Source organism: Phalacrocorax carbo, chromosome 3, assembly GCF_963921805.1.
Source record: "Phalacrocorax carbo chromosome 3, bPhaCar2.1, whole genome shotgun sequence".
Taxonomy (NCBI): domain Eukaryota; kingdom Metazoa; phylum Chordata; class Aves; order Suliformes; family Phalacrocoracidae; genus Phalacrocorax; species Phalacrocorax carbo.
This window is the reverse complement of record NC_087515.1, coordinates 115,977,781-115,995,960: the sequence shown is the minus strand read 5'-3', so window position 1 is coordinate 115,995,960 and position 18,180 is coordinate 115,977,781. Positions and strand designations below refer to the sequence as shown.

At 46.0% G+C, this 18,180-nt stretch overlaps 1 protein-coding gene across 6 annotated transcripts; it reads right to left on the bottom strand.

The window, feature by feature from the left end:
• Positions 1-11,237: 11,237 nt before the first annotated feature.
• Positions 11,238-17,849, bottom strand: MYCN (MYCN proto-oncogene, bHLH transcription factor). Of its 6 annotated transcripts, none has more exons than XM_064448073.1 (3): positions 17,473-17,849; positions 13,975-14,816; positions 11,238-12,754 (listed from the first exon to the last, which is right to left on the bottom strand). In XM_064448073.1, the coding sequence occupies exons 2-3, from the start codon at positions 14,708-14,710 to the stop codon at positions 12,156-12,158; spliced, it is 1,335 nt and encodes a 444-aa protein (XP_064304143.1). In that variant the 5' UTR covers positions 14,711-14,816; positions 17,473-17,849; the 3' UTR covers positions 11,238-12,155. The 6 variants fall into 6 exon arrangements, with proteins under 6 accessions (XP_064304143.1, XP_064304147.1, XP_064304145.1 ...); XM_064448077.1 differs by lacking the exon at positions 17,473-17,849 and adding an exon at positions 17,309-17,410; XM_064448075.1 differs by lacking the exon at positions 17,473-17,849 and adding an exon at positions 16,335-16,603.
• Between the last annotated feature and the right edge of the window lie 331 nt (positions 17,850-18,180).

Genomic DNA, 18,180 nt, shown 5'->3' with positions numbered 1-18,180 from the left:
TCTCAAAATTCTCTTATGCACTCCAAATATCTTAGGACTGAGCTAGAAGAAATTGACTGGGTTTATATCCTTCTTCCACTCCCTTGCAGTTTCCTGCAGGTCAGCGAGCTGTACACCAACCTCTCTGGTCTGGTGTGGCCCAGGAAATTGCAAATATTTTCAGCTGTGTCAGGTTCTGCATATGCAAGTTAGGAGGTTCAAAGGGAAGTTTAATTGACACTAATCCTCATCTTGACTTTTGCTCACCTCCTCCTCTTTTCCCACTAAGACTTCCCACCTTCCCACCTCAAAGCCACAGAGGCTTTACAGTTTTTCTTATAAAAATATATATATTTAACCCTTTGGCAATCTCTTAATGCCCTTTTATTAAATCCCTTAACTCCTTTTATTAAGTCCAGGGTAATTAAAATGATTATAAACCTCTCTTGAGAGATTATACCCTTTAATCACAGTGCATATTTGCTGAGATGTAGGCGACATTTGTGGTATATCGAATATAAAAATACTTTGGGCAAAGATGTTTAATAACAATTTTTAAAACTAAGATCTTGATTAAGGAGGTTTAGGGCATTAAAAATCATATCTACATGTGGTCACAACAAAACACTGAAGGACTTCAAATACTTTTCCACATATACAATGGCACGGTTATAATCAGGTTTCTCAATTTATTTCAACTCCAGCTCCTCAGCTGGCATAATCTGTCCTAATGCCATTGACTCCCAAGGTGCTACTCTACTTTATACCAGCTCAGTTTTCTGGTCAACCAGAACAAATGCAGAAGTAAAATCCCTTCTTGAGTTCATTATTCCCCTGCCAATGAAAGAAAAGTTGAGGACTTTTCTTCTGGAGCGAGCTTAGATCTCCTGTCTGGGACTCCCAAACTGTGCACTCATCCCATCAGCAGCAATAGTAAGGTGAATGCATCCCCTTGAAAATTCATATGGTTAGATGTTGTTGCGGTATGATTGTGCACGAAGTAAGTAGGTTTAGGAACCCCTGGTCCAGTATAAAATATAAATACGCACTGAACTTTCATCATCAAGGTTTGAGGTTTAACTAGGACATTATTTGTTAGAACTTCTCACTCTCAGAAGTATGCTTCATTGTCACATGCATAGGTCATCAGGTAGGACCAAGCGATATGAAGGCAGCCCTCAACAGTTACTAATCTTTTTTTCAACTATTGTTAAGTCTTTTAATCTCTCTGTTCTTTCTGTTTCTTCATGCCTGTTAATAATATACAGCTTGAATTTCAGTTGACACTTCTAAAACCAATCTCTCAAGTGTTCAAAAGCTGTCTTCTTTGAGGGAAACACATAAGTGATGATACACATGTTATAGGCTGAAGGCTCACTTCTAAACTTGTAGAATGACATGGATCAGTAGAGAAAGTATTTATTTACTCTGACATTTGCTACTAGACTAATGCCTGAAATTTCAAAATTAAAGAGTTCTGGTAAGAAATAAACTAGGCACCCAAGATTTGTTTTGTTTTATTGCCATTCTTTATTAACAGTGAGGAAAAACATTAATTTAAAAATTTTTCAGTAGGATAGGCAGCCAAATGCCTTACTCTTGACCACTTCTAATTGCTATTTATTTTCACAGGTGCTTACATAACTAAAGCATCCAAGCACTGCATATTGTCAACACCAGCAGCAGAAAAGTATAATTTTCTTTACCAAGGAGTTCATGACAACTTAACTGCTCCTAGGTTAACAGTGAATGCAAACGCTTAAATTACTCCAGAAAATGACATTCAGTCTTTAAAATGTACTACTGACAAAAGTGAAACAATATTAATTAATATGCACTATTCTATTTTAATTGCATGCTTGTGTTTTCATAAAATAGTCTTTCCTAAACAAATGTCAGTAAGAAATTAAAAATTTAAAAAATGGGAAAGAATATAAAATACAGCATAATTTAACTTGGCATACCTACAATTTTCATTTAGAAGTCTTGGAAGGTCTTGAGTTCTTACTTTATACACTCCTACTGAAGTGCACAGACCTATAGCCACTCAGCAAGAGTTCAGCAGCTCACAGAACAGGACCCTGTATTTTAGACTTTAAAAAATTACATCGAGACATAATATAACTAGTAGGAAAGGCGAGACCGCAAAGCAAAAAAAAAAAAAAAAGTGACTCATTTAAGTGTTTGAATGAAAGGAGGAATTGACATAGGGTGATATGGAACACCTATGGAAGACCACAGGGTCTGTGAAAAGAAATAATCTTTTTAAAGGAACACAGAAATAAAGTTAAGGACTACTGGAGTAAGGCTATAGAAACAAATCAAGGGAAACACTGAAATAGTTAGAACTTTAAGAGGTCCAATAACAGATCTAGCTATAGAAGTTAATATCTATTTTCTTGTTTTCTTCTGTGTTTTTTTTACATTGAAAAGGATGTGATTTGTGCTAACATTTAATTTATTTTGAAATGTTGTCAGTATGTCAACATCTGAAATGTATCAACATGCCCCGTGAATGAGCTTTGTGTAGGTGTGAGAAGGAGAATATAAGGCCCTGCCCACCATGCAATATGGTAACACAAGACATGTTCTAGGAAATTTTATCAATAATGCAAGCAATTTTCTGGCAATGATGAATATTGCTATACATTGATGATAAGCAGGACATGTGAGAGGATAAAAGAAATGCAAAGATGCTGAAGTTATGGTGATGCTATAATAGAGAACCAAAGCAAAAAGCACGAGTGTTACAGAAAACGTGAACAAGATGGAACTGGTTTAAGATTACTTGACTAGTTCAGGAAAAACCTTTGAGATGTGTAAGTGAAATAAAATGAGTGGAAGACAGGAGTAGTAGGACTCGTAATTTAAGGCACTGCAATTAGGTGTCAATGCACAGATGTTTACATCCTCACTATATACCTGGAGTTTCTTTTATAGCCAATGGAGAGCTAATCAATACTGTGAACTGAACCTAGAGAACTAATTCACTTCATCCAAAAATAGAGATCTACACTAAATCACTCTCCAGACTCCACTGATTACGATAGCACCTAGATATGAAACTTTCAGTTAGGTATCTATAAACAGACATCCAGATTTAGGTCTCTTAAGCTGAATCCCACATTAGACATTTACGATGTTGGTACATGTATCAGGTCATCAAAGGCTTCTCTATAATCACACAGAAAAATTGGTACTTCTAGGGTGAGATTAATTTGTTTTATCTGAAATGTTTCTAATCATAATTATTGATGTGACTCAGGAATGGTGCCTGGGAACCCTGACTAAAACTAATGATTGTAGGAAAAAATGAGAAAAAAATAAAGCCCTCAGAAACACAGTTTACAGTACATTTTTGATGACAAGGTTTCTAGATAAAACTGAATATGTTTGCATCCCTGTTGGATTCTGTTTTACACTAAGAATTTTCTAACTCTTACTTAAGAGTACATGCAGTCCTAAAGGGATCAACCAAACATGTTCCCAGTTTCTCAGAGTGGAGGAATACCAACAAGGGCCTCTAAACATCTTTTTTAAAATAATAATAAAAAAAAGCATCGCCACTTTCAGGAAGAAGCTGTTCAATATCACTATTCTCATTTTAGCACCTGATTTAGGAATCTAAATATTATTTTCTAGCTCTTTATTACCAAATTCACACATGCAGTACAGGTGATTAAACTCCTTTTATATTCATAGGACAACTATTTATCCAAACCATTGGTGTAAGGAAACTTTGTAGATTTGAGTATTACATGCTGTCACATCTATGTCTATGTTTAAATAATTGTGACTTTCTTGATCCTATCTTCAACTGCTACTAACTCCAGCGTCTCCTGACTTTCATTGATCACATTTGTACAGTGACTAAAATACTGATGAAGCTCTGAACATAATGAACTACTCAGAGACTTACTTAGTGGAAGCCAATGCTTCGTGATATTCTTGAACCAAGACACCAAATTCCCATCTCACCAGTAGTGCAAAATCCTGTAGATGTGCTCTGATTTCATCTAAGACATTAACACCTTAAGGGTGTCTCCACATTACAGCTGGAAATAGCTGGTGGGCAGGCGACTGAATGATGCCTCCCCCCAAAATTATGGAAATGCATGTGCTGCTTGCTAGGACAGTTGTTTTGGAGATGACACCAAGCTCAGTGGAGTGGCTGACACGCCTGAGGGACAGGATGCTGTCCAGAAGGACCTGGACAATCTGGAGAGGTGGGCTTGTGTGAACCTCATGAGGTTCAACTAGGCCAAGAGTGGGGTCCTGCACCTGGGTCAGGGCAACCCCCAGTATCAATACAGGCTGGGGGATGAAGGGATTGAGAGCAGCCCTGCAGAGGACTTGGGCGTACTGGTGGATGAACAGCTGGACATGAGCCAACAATGTGCGCTCGCAGCCCAGAAGGCCAACCATATCCTGGGCTGCATCAAAAGCAGCGTGGCCCGCAGGTCGAGAGAGGTGATTCTGCCCCTCTGCTTAACTCTGGTGAGAGCCCAGCTGGAGTCCTGCATCCAGCTCTGGAGCCCTCAGCACAGGAAGGACACGGACCTGTTGGAGTGGGTCCAGAGAAGGGCCACAAAGATGATCCGAGGGCTGGAGCCCCTCTGCTGTGAGGACAGGCTGAGAGAGTTGGGGTTGTTCATCCTGGAGAAGAGAAGACTGGGCAGACCTTATTGCGGCCTTTCAGTATTTAAAGGGGCCTTATAGGAAAGATGGGGACAAACATTTTAGCAGAGTCTGTTGCGATAGGACAAGGAGTAATGGTTTTAAATTAAAAGAAGGTAGATTTAGACTAGATGTAGGGAAGAAATGTTTTACAATGTGGGTGGTGAAACACTTGAACAGGTTGCTCAGAGAGGTGGTAGGTGCCCCATCCCCAGAAACATTCAAGGTCAGGCTGGCTGGAGCTCTGAGGAACCTGATCTAGTTGAAGATGTCCCTGCTCACTGCAGGGGAAGGTTGGACTAGATGGTCTTTAAGTTCCCTTCCAACCAAACTATTCTATGGTTCTATGATTCTATAAAACATCCAGTTCTAATTCCTGCTGTGGAACACCTGCAAGAATACACTGAAGCATCACCACTGGTTATTAGGCCTGGTTTCATCCCCTTGTTTGCATAATTAGTTATTTTACATTTTGGGGGCAAATAATGAAGTCTTTCTCATTTGCACTTGGGGGTTTTTTTTCATTTATTTCTTTCACATTCCTCATACCAAACTGTTTATGTCACAACCCCACACAGTCTATAGATGAATTTCTACCTTAAAGACACTGGCATGTGGATACCAAAGACAGTGCAATTTTCTTTCTTTGACATTGCTCCTTTCCAAACATTTGCTCAAAAAAAAAGTTAATAAAGTGCCGGATCTAATGACAACTTTAGAAGACAGAGATAATTTCTAGGCTAAAAAGTAAATTCATAACAGTATTTCAAGGAGATTTTAAGATTGAACTTAGGAATTTAAAAGAAAAAATTATCTAAGTGGCTTAAAAAATGTTATATGAGAATTCCCAGCTACTAGCCACCACTGAACTCTGTATTTGATTCTGGATGGTTACCTCATCTCCTACATAATGAATTGCAATATTGATTAAATATTAAAATTAAATTAATTACAATATTAATTACAGTTTAGTTATTATTACATCTATATCATACTGAAGAAATAAGGTTATGCCTAAATGTAATGGCCATCTATTGCACAAGAAAAAAGCTATTTGTATACAGATACTAAAAATATCAATCCAAATAATTTTTTAATTTGTTACACACATACACTGCTTTGTTGTACGAAGAAGCGAAATCTTTGAATGCTAAAATGCTACATACTTATTTTTGATGCTGTTAGGAAGCAAAATGGAGGTAAGTGCCATCGAAATATTTTGTTTAATTGCAACTAAAGTGAGTGTGCCAATTATATCCTACATTGATCCATTGTTCTGAGAAATAAATCTGCTAACCTGCACTTTTCTCCAAATCATTGCTTTCAATTTCATCTGGAAAGTCAGAGCAGCCATGCATCATACAAGTTGTTGATGGTACCCAGCAGCAATAAAGAAGCCCTTAACATAGCTCGTGTAATCACCCCTTTCACACTGTAATCACATTTTCTCCACAGCACAGAGCAGTGTTTGGGCCCATGCCAGTAAAAACCCAATGCAGAAGCTCTGAAGTGTCTTCTGGGAAGAACCTGTGTCTCTCCAGTGACCTCATAAGGAGAATTCGGAAGGTAAGCAGCTAGGTGCTTGAAACTCTGTAATGCTTGTAATGCTTGCAGTGCTTGCAATGCTTGCAATGCTTGCAGATTGAAAGTTGTAACTAAACAGACATAGAAAACATGATTCATCCTACCTCTAATGCAGAACTGCTGTTAGACACTGTTCTTTTGGACAACACGATTCTTGTCATAATTTTATGATGATTGATATAGCAACTTACAGGAACACAATCTAACCTCAGCTTCAGACAGATAGCACAGAAGACAGTTCCTCTCCCTAAATGCATGCAGTACAGAAGGCAGAAGGCAGACAGAAAGCAGCAAATACTTAAGACAGACAAATGAGGTTGGGAAATTGGGACCATAGAATAAGAAAAAAGAAATAATCTTATTTTACCATAAAATGAAAATGTCTCCACTTGTCTAACCAATGTCAGGTGGAAGAACTATATCATGGCAAATGATATAGCTTACAAATAGAGCAGCTGTAATAGCATATATGGAGCCTAACAGTTACACATATAAAATGTAACTCAACAGTTCAGAGATCAGTTAACAAATAGGTCATAATTCATTATAAGTCTGATAAATTTTAAGGTTGCTAAGTGTACATACCCACCCATTTCATCATGGAGTTAAAAACTTCTTGCCATTCATTGTACTTACTTCGCAGGTACTTTTTTTTCATTTCTGCATTATTTGGTTGTGTTATATTGTGATCATAAATACAGGAAACAAAATACCTTCGTTTGCTTTTTCTTCAAAGGACCAAGTGGACAATCTTGTTACTTTTTTAAAATACACATTTGGCTTTATTTAGCAGGGTTCATGAATCAACACATATGGAACCCCTTGTGTGCATGCATCATGTATGTTAATCTATACATGCAGCATACATACAAGGACTCTTCAAAGCTCAGAGATCAAGAATTCATTTTATCTTCTCTGAGCTGGCTGTTGGTCAAATATGTACCTAACTAATCCCATAGAAAGCAGGATCTGGCCAGTAGGGGCACAGGGCTGGGTGAGAACCACAGATCTGCAGGCAGGGGAAATTATCACCTCCTGCAACCTAACAGCAAAATGTCTGTTCTGCTGTGGCCAAACCTCCCTGCAGGGTCAGCACAAGCAGATCGGCAGCAAAAATTAGCACATGGTAGCAGGCTGGAAAAGGTAGCCCAGCAGAAGTGAAAGCTTGCCTGGGCACAGACCGAGGGCTCTGAATTCAGGCAATTGCTGAGGCAAGCTGGTGCTCTGCTTATCAATGCTCCGGTAGTAGCCAGAAGCGCTGTGGCAAAACCCGCCATGCTGGCCCTACTGTCATCTTCTCTTCCAGGTTTTGCACCATTATTTTCTGTGAGATTTCTGGAAGTGCTGCGTACCTTAGGTTTCTGCTGAAATCCCTGCTTGCTTTAAAGGGGACATTGTGACACCTCAAACCCCTTTACATTTGATGGCTTTGGGCTCCTGAGAGAAGAGACATCACATGTAGTTTACATACAAAGGGGAAGAGCAAGGGGAAGAGGAAATTTTGCCAAGGGTATGATAAACAGCGTGGTACATAAAAAAGCCATTAAATTCACGATCTCGAACTTGAAACTTTAAATAAAATTAAATCTTCCGATTTAAACCAGCCACAAGCCAGGAAATTCAGGCTTAAGAATGGGATTCTTTTAAAGTCATTTTACTCTAGCTTGGTTTATCAGGATACTTACCAGGAGCAAATGTGCCCTCTGCAAATTATACACATCATGAAATCTCAAGCAGTCCTGCCAAGATGCAGTGATAAGTTGCTATAGCAGCAGCTTGGGGTTTGAGAAATACACTTTCCTTCGCACTCACGGCAACAGGTGACCTAGTGGTAATGACATCATTAACACATTTCACCTTTTTAAGCTCTCCCACTGGTGTTTTACTTACACTGGTTTATGGAGGAATCATTTCATTTTGGTGTTGTGTTTCACGTCCCTTGTGTTCTTAGTGGTATTCTTAAGAAAATAAGCAGAAAAGTGGAAGGAGACCATCCTCCGGGATATATGATTTGGAAGCAAAGTATCTGAATACATCAGCAGATTCTGCCTTGTAAGAAAAAGAACTTGGGAATTTTTATAGCAGATCAGATAAGATTACAATCAATCTAATTCTGTTTTCCCTTCAGGAATCAGCAATAGCCACTTTTTAATAAGCAGTTATTAGGTACTTGCCACATTTTCTAACAGATTCTCCAGCTAGATAGGTTTGCATTTGTTATGCAAATGTAGGGAAGTATATTATTAAAAAAAAGGCATAGTGTCTCTATTCATTACGTGACTGAGTCCTTATGGACTCTTCACTCTTGGTGCGCAGGCAGAAGGATCTTTTGTTACCGTTGTTGCTATGTCTGTATGTCCTTCTGTACTTACCCTTCTGGGTACTGACTCTTCAGAAAATATTACTAAATGAGTTGTTTACCTCTTCTTTTCAAAAGCTATCTTCCCTACACTTCTCAATTATTTTTATCAGCTAAATACAAAAGAATCTAAACCCACTATCTTCTGTTTAACAATTGTAACTTAATAACATCCTACAGCTGAGATTTTTGTTTACAAAAACATTTGTCCTTGACAACTTGCTCCCTACAGCAATAATATGAAAACAAGCCTATTAACTCCTGAAAGTTATTTAAAAGAAGAAGAAATGAAAAAGACAAGTCCAAAGTACTGGTAGTACAGCATGTAACAGCAAACAGCACAGTATATGGGAGGATTTCTGAACCATATGGGCCAGATTCTATCGCTACTGACAGCAGTGAGACTTTCATCGCTGAATTCAAAAGGATCAGGCCAAGACTCCCACACTGAAAAAGAGGCTTTCAGATAGGATTTGTGTTGAATATCCAAACAAATGTAAGTATTTGACACCTTTATTATACTCTAAATGCTTGGATACCACAACAATACCAGACCAACTGGGTTTTCTCAAGAAGAGAAAGAAGAAGTAATTGCTGTCTTCAACTAGCTAATGGGAGGTTACAGAGAAGGTGGAGCCAGACTCTTCTGGGAGGTTAAGCACAAAGACAGGAAGCAATGGACGAGGGTTGCAATGAGGAAAATTCCAGATAGTAGGAAAATTTGTATCAGTCATGGTAGTCAAAAACTGGAATGTCCCCGAGAGGCTGTGGAATCTCCATCCCTTAAGACATTCAAACCTTGGCTGCGTATGACCCTGAGCAACGTGATCTGACCTAGAATTTGGCTCTGCTTTGAGTGGAGGATTCAGACCAGATGTTCGAAGGGAAGGGAAGGGAAGGGAAGGGAAGGGAAGGGAAGGGAAGGGAAGGGAAGGGAAGGGAAGGGAAGGGAAGGGAAGGGAAGGGAAGGGGAAGGGGAAGGGGAAGGGGAAGGGGAAGGGGAAAGGAAGGAAGATTCTCTGTTCAAATTTGCATGCTCAACCCTTGGACAGTACATTCCTAAACTGTAAAGAGACAGTGACAGATAATTTTGTGATTTATTTGTTCAGAATATGATTTGCATCTGCTAGGAAAGCATTTGGCCAGGTTTTTCGTTGTAATATCATTTAAGAAGGCCTTGCTGGAAGCCAAGCAGTCACAGGTTAGAAACACAATACAATGCATGTTAAGAAAAGCTTTCCTTCTCCTTCAGGAAGACTCAAGTGACTTGTACCTTGTTTGAAAACAGAACAACAGCATTTCAACAAAACTTGCTAATAAAATGGGTTTGAAGATAGTTTGGTTTGACTAGTAAAATGAAATGTACACTGTGATTGTCCACACCAATTGTCTCTGCTTAGGCTTTGTCTTTTACTGTTTTTCCACTGTACAGGCAAAGTGGGAGAAGCATGATCAATTCCACATCAAGGGAATGAAAACAAGGATTATATTTATGGAATGAGTGTGGTCCTCAAGCATGAATTTAGAAGATATTAAGTCTATTCAGGCCAAATCTTCAAATGGCATAAATTTGTGTAGGCCTAGCTGAATCCGAATGCCGTTACACCAATTTTAGCCTGTTGAGTACAAGCTACTGTAGGGCACAGACGTATGGCATATCCATTACTGTGGCGATTTTGCCCCCATACCTCATGGCAAATTTGAGATGTTTTATACCTCCATCACCAAGGAAGCTACTTCCTTTGTGGCTAAAGTAGGGGCAGATGTCCCAGACTAGCTCCCTGCAAGTTGATCCTTAAGCAACTTACTGGCCATTTGGTCATTAATCTATACCTTATTTTTCAGGTTCAGTGTGGGGAAAGACAATGTCAGAAATACCTGTACAGACTAGAAAATAAAACAACTCCTTAGTGTCAAGGAGCTTACCAAAATGACCAAACATGTTTCACAGACTTCCATGTCTTGCTCCTGCCCTCACACCTCTCGAGACAACCACCTGCCACGTTTCATTGTTCATCTGACACACACCTCCTAGCTCTCGATCTTCCCCAGGACTTTTCATTTTACTAACTTAGCACAAGTAGTAACAAACAGTATCTTCAGCTACAAACAAGAACATTAATTCTCCTATGCAAGGATGGACTGCTTTAAGGATAAGCTTTTTGTAACACAGATACAAACAGCAGTCAAGTCTTTGTTTACTACAAATATTTCGTTTTCTGTGCTGTAGCAAGTGTACCTCCATCATTTACTTCTCCACCTGTCTACCACACTGAGGCCAGTCCCTTAGCAGAAGCATGCTAGCTGTGTTTCCAATCCTCACAATTCTCTGCACACAGCGGATATTCCAGAAGTCTTCACAAGACACGGGAGTCTTTCCATTAACTGTGGTACATTCAGTCCCTTGGGGTGATCCTGACATCACAAGAGACATCCAAAATATGAACGAATAGGAAAATTTTCTTACTATGATTACTTTTTAACCAGAAATGGAAATGTCCTGCCAAGCTGACTTTTCGTAGAGTGTCACCTATAGTTTGAGAGTTTAAGTGCCCAGGATATGGGACCATGTTTTTGTATTTCATTGCTTAGTTAAAGATCGTATTTAAAAGAACTTCTTTTAAAGAAAAATAGTAAATGGCACATCATGTAATTGCTATTTATTTTCATAAACATGAGGTATTTCAAAGTGCTATAAGACGCAGCACTAAATGTACATTGTTGGAAGAAATGAAACACAGAACTTTGCAGTTACCCAGTTCTATGCACCAAACATTAACAAATACATTAACTGGAAGAAACAGGCTAGGAAAAGGCATATATAGTAAATTTCTTTACAAAAGTTTCTTAGTTCAAAAAGTGATAAAGTAATATCTACTCAAAACTTTCACAACTCATTTTCATACGAAAATATAAGTATCAAATTTAGTTATGTATCAGCATCATACTAAAGTATACAGGCAATGTAAGAATTAGTACAGTACATAACAGAGATTAACAATATATTTGTATACAAAAACATGCTCCTCAAACATTGAGGTATTACAGTACTTAGGCATGAACTTCCAGTCTAATACTGGTAGCAAAAGCCACCTCTCATAACCCAAGACATGTACAAAAGGCAAGTGTGTAGATGGTATTTACAGAAAATTCCCACAGGGGTACAAAATGCCAACCCCTAAAGTAACATCTGTTAGAACATAAGCACCATAAAACTTAGGAATGAACATTTTAAAACTCAACTAGATGTCATCAGCAGCTCCAAATGCTCACAACAATTAAAAAAAAAAATATCTCCACCATCTACAGTTCTTAAGAAGAAAAACAAAGGCAGTCCGTTATTGTTTGGTAGTCCTGCAAAAAACGCCTTGCAAGAACATCCATTTGCTCCGTACCCGGATAATATAGTTTGTCAATTACTTCAGGGACTGGATTGAAAGTAAAACCAACATTCTTAACGTCAAAAAACACAATTTTTTTTTTAAAGAATCAAAAATGTGCAAAGTGGCAATGACTGTCCTGGTCAGCCAAAAAAAAAACCAAAACAAAACAAAGTTTAGCAAGTCCGCTTGTACTCTATTTTCTTTAGCAATTGTTGTTGTCTGGCTTGCAATTTTTCCTTTTCTAGCAATAACTTCTGCTCCTCTGCCTGAAGGGAGTGAACGTATTCAGTGGCTTTTTTCAAGATCACAACTTTTGCAGCTTTCTCATTTTTAACCAGTTCTGGCACATGGTCCCTTAATGTGAGGAAACTTGACCGTAGATCATTACGCCGTTGACGCTCCAGGATATTGTGGTTGCGTCGACGTTCACTATCCTCCGAATCAGAGTTTCGAGGACTTGAACTCTTAGACTTTGGTTGGATCGTGGGTTTTACTGGACGGGGCACCTCGGTTTTTAACTTCTTCTGCGGTGGAGCATCTTCACTCTCCATGTACGGAGAAGGAGCGGCGTAATTATGCTGCTGGTGAATTGGTGCGCAACGCTTTAAAATCAGTTCATTTTGCTGTGTCCTGACTGCTGGAAAAGTGGTATTTTTAGGACGCACAGTAATAGTAAGGGTGGTAACAGCCTTGTTGGAGGAGGAGCGTCTTTTCTCCACTGTCACAACATCTATTTCTTCCTCTTCATCCTCTTCCTCCTCATCCTCATCATCTTTTGGTAATAGAAAATGGAAAACAAAAGGCGTTATTCTCACAGAAAATACTCCAAACAAGTATCAGCCCAGATGTATTTATTAACAAAATATGTACAGTAAAAGCAGCAGTGAAACAACCAATGACAAAACCAGGGTGTGCCACACCTTCTGTAGTCAGATATAGATCTGGAAAGTATGTAATATACATGAAATGACTGAAGAATGGTGGTTTCTGAAAGTTTATTAAGTTGAATGAGAATTAGAAGTGTTTTAAAAAAAAACCTCAATCAGAGCAGGGCTACCACCCACGTAACTGCAGCAGCAGCAAAGAGTTTTTAGACAGAATGTATGTATTTCAAATGGAACTGTAGAGCTGCGGTACAAAAGGCATGCCCAGTGCCACAGCACAGCCCTTGCTTGGTAGAAAAGCAGCCGGAAAACTAAACAATCGCTGGGTTTGTTCTGAGGCAGAAGGTGAAGCTGCTCCAGCCGGGGACCCTTTAAGCCGGCGCTTGGTGCACTGCCAAGAAGACAGCTGTTGGAAGTGCTTCCTCACCCAAAGCTGTCAAACCAGACATTAAAGGGACAGCAGGCTTTGAAACCCGGGAGCGATCACCAAAGTTTATGGCGATGGTCACACGGACCAGCTCATCTACACACGCGAAACCGTGTTTCAGCCCAAGTGGGCTTCTCCGCAGGCACGGACAGATGTTCCTGGGCATTTTAGGTTCTGTCAGTTGAACAGCAAGCGCGGCTCTGGGGGGTCTCTGGCCTGCTCCAGCCGTCCCGCACCACGCCAAAGGGCACACACGCTTGTCCCCCGCGAACCCCCCGTCCCCAGGGTGACAGTGGCGGCCCGCTCTGCCCCCCAGCCCCCCCAGCACGGCCGCTGCGACCGGGCACGCCACCCACAGCGGGCAGCTGATCCCCGCGGGGGCGGGTGCCCCCAACACCGCACAGCCCCGCGGGCCGGGCCTGCTGCTGCCAGGACAGCGGGCCAGGAGCGGACAGGGGGCCGGGAGCGGGGCACCCGCGGGTCTGCTCCCCGCCCCCCTCCCCGGGCCCCGGCCGCGGGCCCCCGCTGCCGCCGCCGCGCCTGCTGCCGCCTGCCGGCCGCCCCGCGCCCCGCCCCGCCCCGCCCCGCCGGTGCCGCCGGGGGGGCCGGATCGGGGCGCAGCCGCCCCACCGCACCCCAGCCGGGGCCGGGGGCGGGGGCCGCGCTACCGCCAGCGCTTACCCGAGTCGCTGAGGGTGTCGTCCCCGGAGCTGCTGCTGCTGGCCCGGCTGTCCCCGGCGGGGCGCGGAGCGCGGCCGCCCCGCGGAGCCCCGCCGCCCGCCGCCGCCGCCCCGGCGCGGCCCGCCGCCGCCTCCCGCTTGTTGACGGGGAAAGGGAAGACCACGGCCGGGTCCACGCACTCGGGGACGGCGCCGCCCAGCTCCGCTCGGCCGCTGGCGGCGGCGGGGCTGCCCGCGGCCCCCGGGGGCGGCGGCGGCGGCGGGGCGGCGGCGGCGGCGGGCGCCTTGCCCTGCAGCTTCTCGCTGACCGCCCGCTCCAGCTTCTCGCGGGCGGAGAAGCCGCTCCACATGCAGTCCTGGATGATGATGGAGTTGAGGTTGTTGGTCACGCCGAGGCCCGTCTCGAAGAAGTCCCCTCCGTCCGAGCCGCCCCACAGGTCGGCCTCGGGGGGCAGCAGGAGCAGCTCGGACGCCCAGTCCAGGGAGTCGGCGGGGCGGCAGCCCCCCAGGGCCGCCCCTCCCCACGGCACCGGGGCCCCCCCCGGGGGCTGCTCCTGGAGCCCGGCCCGGCTGGGAGACAGAGGAGGGGTGGGCAGCAGCTCAAACTTTTTCCAGATGTCCTCCCCGGGGGGAGCGGAGTCCGGCCCGCACAAATAAAAATCATCTTCGTCCGGGTAGAAACAGGGCTGCAAAGAGTCGAACTCGAGGTCTGGGTTTTTACTGACCATTCCTGGCATTACGTGCCTCTTCTTGCCGATCCCTGGGTCGGGCAATGGTTTTAGAGACAGGTTTTATGGGTATTTCCACCAAGGGGAAGAAGATAGGTTCTCCCAAGACCTGAAACTAAACCAAAAACAGAAAAACAACCACAATTAAAACACGAAGAAACACACGGACACGAATGTGACTCCTTTCCTCTTAACCGAAGGGAAAAAAAAAAATAACAATTCCATCATCAACAGCGAGAAAGAGGAAGCCTTTTGGGAGCTGAGGGAAAAAATGCATCTCACACACCTTTCCTCCCGGCTCCAGATACTCAAAAAAGCAAAGCGATCAGGTAGCGCTCCCACATGCAAAGCTTTCCGCCTTCCCCGGCGCTCCGTGAGGACACAAAACCAGCCGGCAAGGTACGGCGAGGATGCCAGGCACCTCCGGGCGCCGGCACATAGCACTCGCCTGCTCTCCCCGAACTGCTTCGACCGCTCAAAGCAGCGGAGTAACCGTAGGCAGATGCAAGGCTTTGATACCGTAATCTCTCCAGAAAGCCCTCTTAATACAGCAGCAAAACTAGAGGAAGTTTACTCCTTTTGTCATCCGCGGAGCAGCGCAAAGGGGTGAGAGAAGGATGCAAAGAAGGGGGCGGAGGGGCTTTTTGCAACTTCGCAAATCGCCAGTTCGTTCGCTCAAAGCGAGACAGAGAAACCCGCACAAAACACAAGGGGGGAAAGAGAGGGAGGGGAAATTCACCAGCAACAGAAATTATCAACCTTATGTAATAATCTCGCGCACAAAAAATGCTCTAAAACCACCCCGGCGCCACCGACAAAGCCTCCTGATTTGCCAAGAAGGTGGGGAAAGTTTTTTTTTTTTCTCTCCCCCTTTTTCCAGTTTAAGACGAGAGCAACGGAGCGGTTGCAGGGACAACAACTTTGCGCATTTTGCCACTTCATGCAACCAGACCTCCTGCAAACACGCCAGCTCTCCAGCCCTCTCGCCTCCGGCAAACGCACGCTGCTGCCCTTACCTCGGCCGGACCCCCACTCACTAGCCACGGCCGCTCAACCACAGCCCCATTCCTCTGCCGAGCCCTCAGTTGCATCAGACATTAAAAAAAAAAAATATTACTCTAAGTCCAAAGGAGACATTCAGCGTCTCCCTTCAGCTCAGTTAAGGTAACGCGAAGGGAAGTCGTTCTGCTGGGTTCAGAACAGCTGACGCTGAAACGGAGACCAAAAGGGGAAAAAAAAAAAAAAATCCATTAAAAGCCTTATGATGAAATGCAAAGAAACGAGCCCGGCTCAGCTGCTCTCCCCCTGCCCCGCCCCCTGATCACTTCCAGTATTGTACATTTTTCTACTCGTGAAATACATTAAACCGCTAAAAATGCAAAGCAGTAAAGAGGCACCTACAAAACACAGGCGATCTCAATGCGACAGCTCCAAAACAAAACAAAAATATCCTCCAGGATTTTCTTCTGCTCAATGAAAAACCCATCCAGGCACTGCAATGCCCCTGCGCTTCCTTCCCCTTCCCATCCTCCCTAGTTTAGCAACTCAAATGCGATGTGGAATTGTATTTATTTGATTGGTTTTTTGTCCTCCTGCTTATTACAGCCCAGACCCTGCAGCTTCCTCTTCTTACCTCCTTGGTGATGGTGGTGGGTGTTGCAAGGGGGAGGAGTGGCGGGGTTGGGGGGGGGGGGTGGGGGGTGGGGGGTAGAAGGGGAAAGGAAGGAAAAAAAAAAAAGCAAAAAGAAAAGCAGATGATCTTGTATGTTGCACTTTACTGAGCGCCCGCCCGCGCGGCCCCCGCGGCTGGCCCGAGCCTCCGCATTCACCCTTTGCTTGCAGACAGATGACTGTCACTGCCTGGCTTTGAAGCTGCTAGGTATTATTAACCCCCCAAAAAAAGGCATTAAAAAAAAAAAGGGGGCAAAAAAAAAAAAAAAAGCTGACACACCCGGGGAGGGAAGCATTGAAAAAAAAAGAAAAAAAAAAAAAAAGAGGAAAGCGCGACAGGCCGGCCCCACCTCCCCGATTTCCATACAGCAGGGAGGTGCCTGGCATTTGGCGCCAAAAGCCCCATTCGCTCTTTATTCTCTGCGAGCAGAATGAGGTCCCGCTCCCGGTGCAACAGCGCCGGGGGCGGCCCGGGGAGGGCGGCCGGCCGCCGCGGGGGGCCGGGCCGGGGGGGGGGTGGGGGGGCCAGGCCGGGGCTGCTCCCCGCCCCGCTCCGCGCCGGCCCCGCCGCGCCCGCTGTCCCCCTTTGTGTCGCCCCCTCCCCGCGCCGCCCCGGCCCCCAGCCGTGGGACACGCCGCCCGCGGGCCGCCGCTCCTCCCGCCGCGGCCGCCATCGCCCGCCATCTCCCGCGGAAACACCCGGGGCGATACCAACAACAACAAAAAACCGAACCAAAAAACCAAAAGCAAAAAAAAAGAGGCACAAAAAAGTGGCTGGAGGAGGGAGCCGCTTCCACTCTGGGCTTTGTAAATAACCAGTCGCCGCCACCCTGCAGGAATCGCCCCCCCTCAGGCGAGCGGGGCCGGCACGCCGCGCCGGGCCGCCCGGGCCGGGCCGGGCCGCCGGGCGGGCCCCGCGCTCCCCCACGCACACACCTCCCGCCGCGCCGCGCCGCGCCGCGCCACTGGACATCGACACTCGGGCGGGAGCCGCCGCGCGCCCGTTCGGCTGCCGACGGCGACACCTTGCGGAGGGCCGGCGGGAGCGGCGGCGCGGCGCGGGCTCGCCCCCGCGCAGCGCCCCGGCGGCGGGCACCCACCGCTCTCTCGCCTCCTCTCCCCGCGGGTGCGGGGCCGGCGGCGGGACGGGCCGGCGGCGGGACGGGAGCGCGGCGCTCTCCTCGGCGGTGCGCGGCGGCGGGCGCGATCCCGATCCCGATCCCGGTGCCGGTGCCGGTCCCGATCCCGATCCGGGTCCGGCCGCCGCTCGGGGCGGCGCCTCCTCGCTCATAGGCTGCAGGTTGAGGCGGGGACTTGGGCGTCGCTCGCAGGGAGGCTGGTGGCGGCGGCGGGCGGCCGCTTTGTGCGCGGCGGCGGGGCCGGCTGGGCGCCGCCTCCCCGACCCGCCTCGGCCCGGCGGCGGGGGCTAGCCCGGGCTCTTCGAAACCGCCGGCTGCGGGAGGCACGGCGGCGAGAGAGCCGGCTCGGCGGCGGTGGGGGCGGCCGAGGAGGGGGAAGCTCCTCCTGAGAGGGGAGGGTGAGCCCTGATGGCGGCACGGGCAGACCGTGCGCCCCTCGCCTCCTCCCCTCCAGGGGACTGGGCCGGCTGCGCTGGCAGGTCCTGCCTCGCCCCGCTGGTGATCCCCCCCTCCCGCCTCCATGTCGCACTTCGGTGGCCGGAACTAGGAGGCTCTGCCACCCTTTCAGTGTCCTGAGGTGGCCTCGAAAATCGGCTGGGGCGCTCGGAGTGGTCCTGGCGCCCGCTGGTGTGGGGGGCAGCCGCTAGGCTGGTCCCCCGGGCAGCGCCC

Coding starts and splice junctions, on each gene's coding strand:
- MYCN (XM_064448073.1), bottom strand. CDS start 14,710: ATGCCAGGAATGGTCAGTAAAAACCCAGACCTCGAGTTCGACTCTTTG. Junction 12,755..13,974: donor CGACACCCTCAGCGACTCGG/GTAAGCGCTGGC, acceptor TATTACCAAAAG/ATGATGAGGATGAGGAGGAA.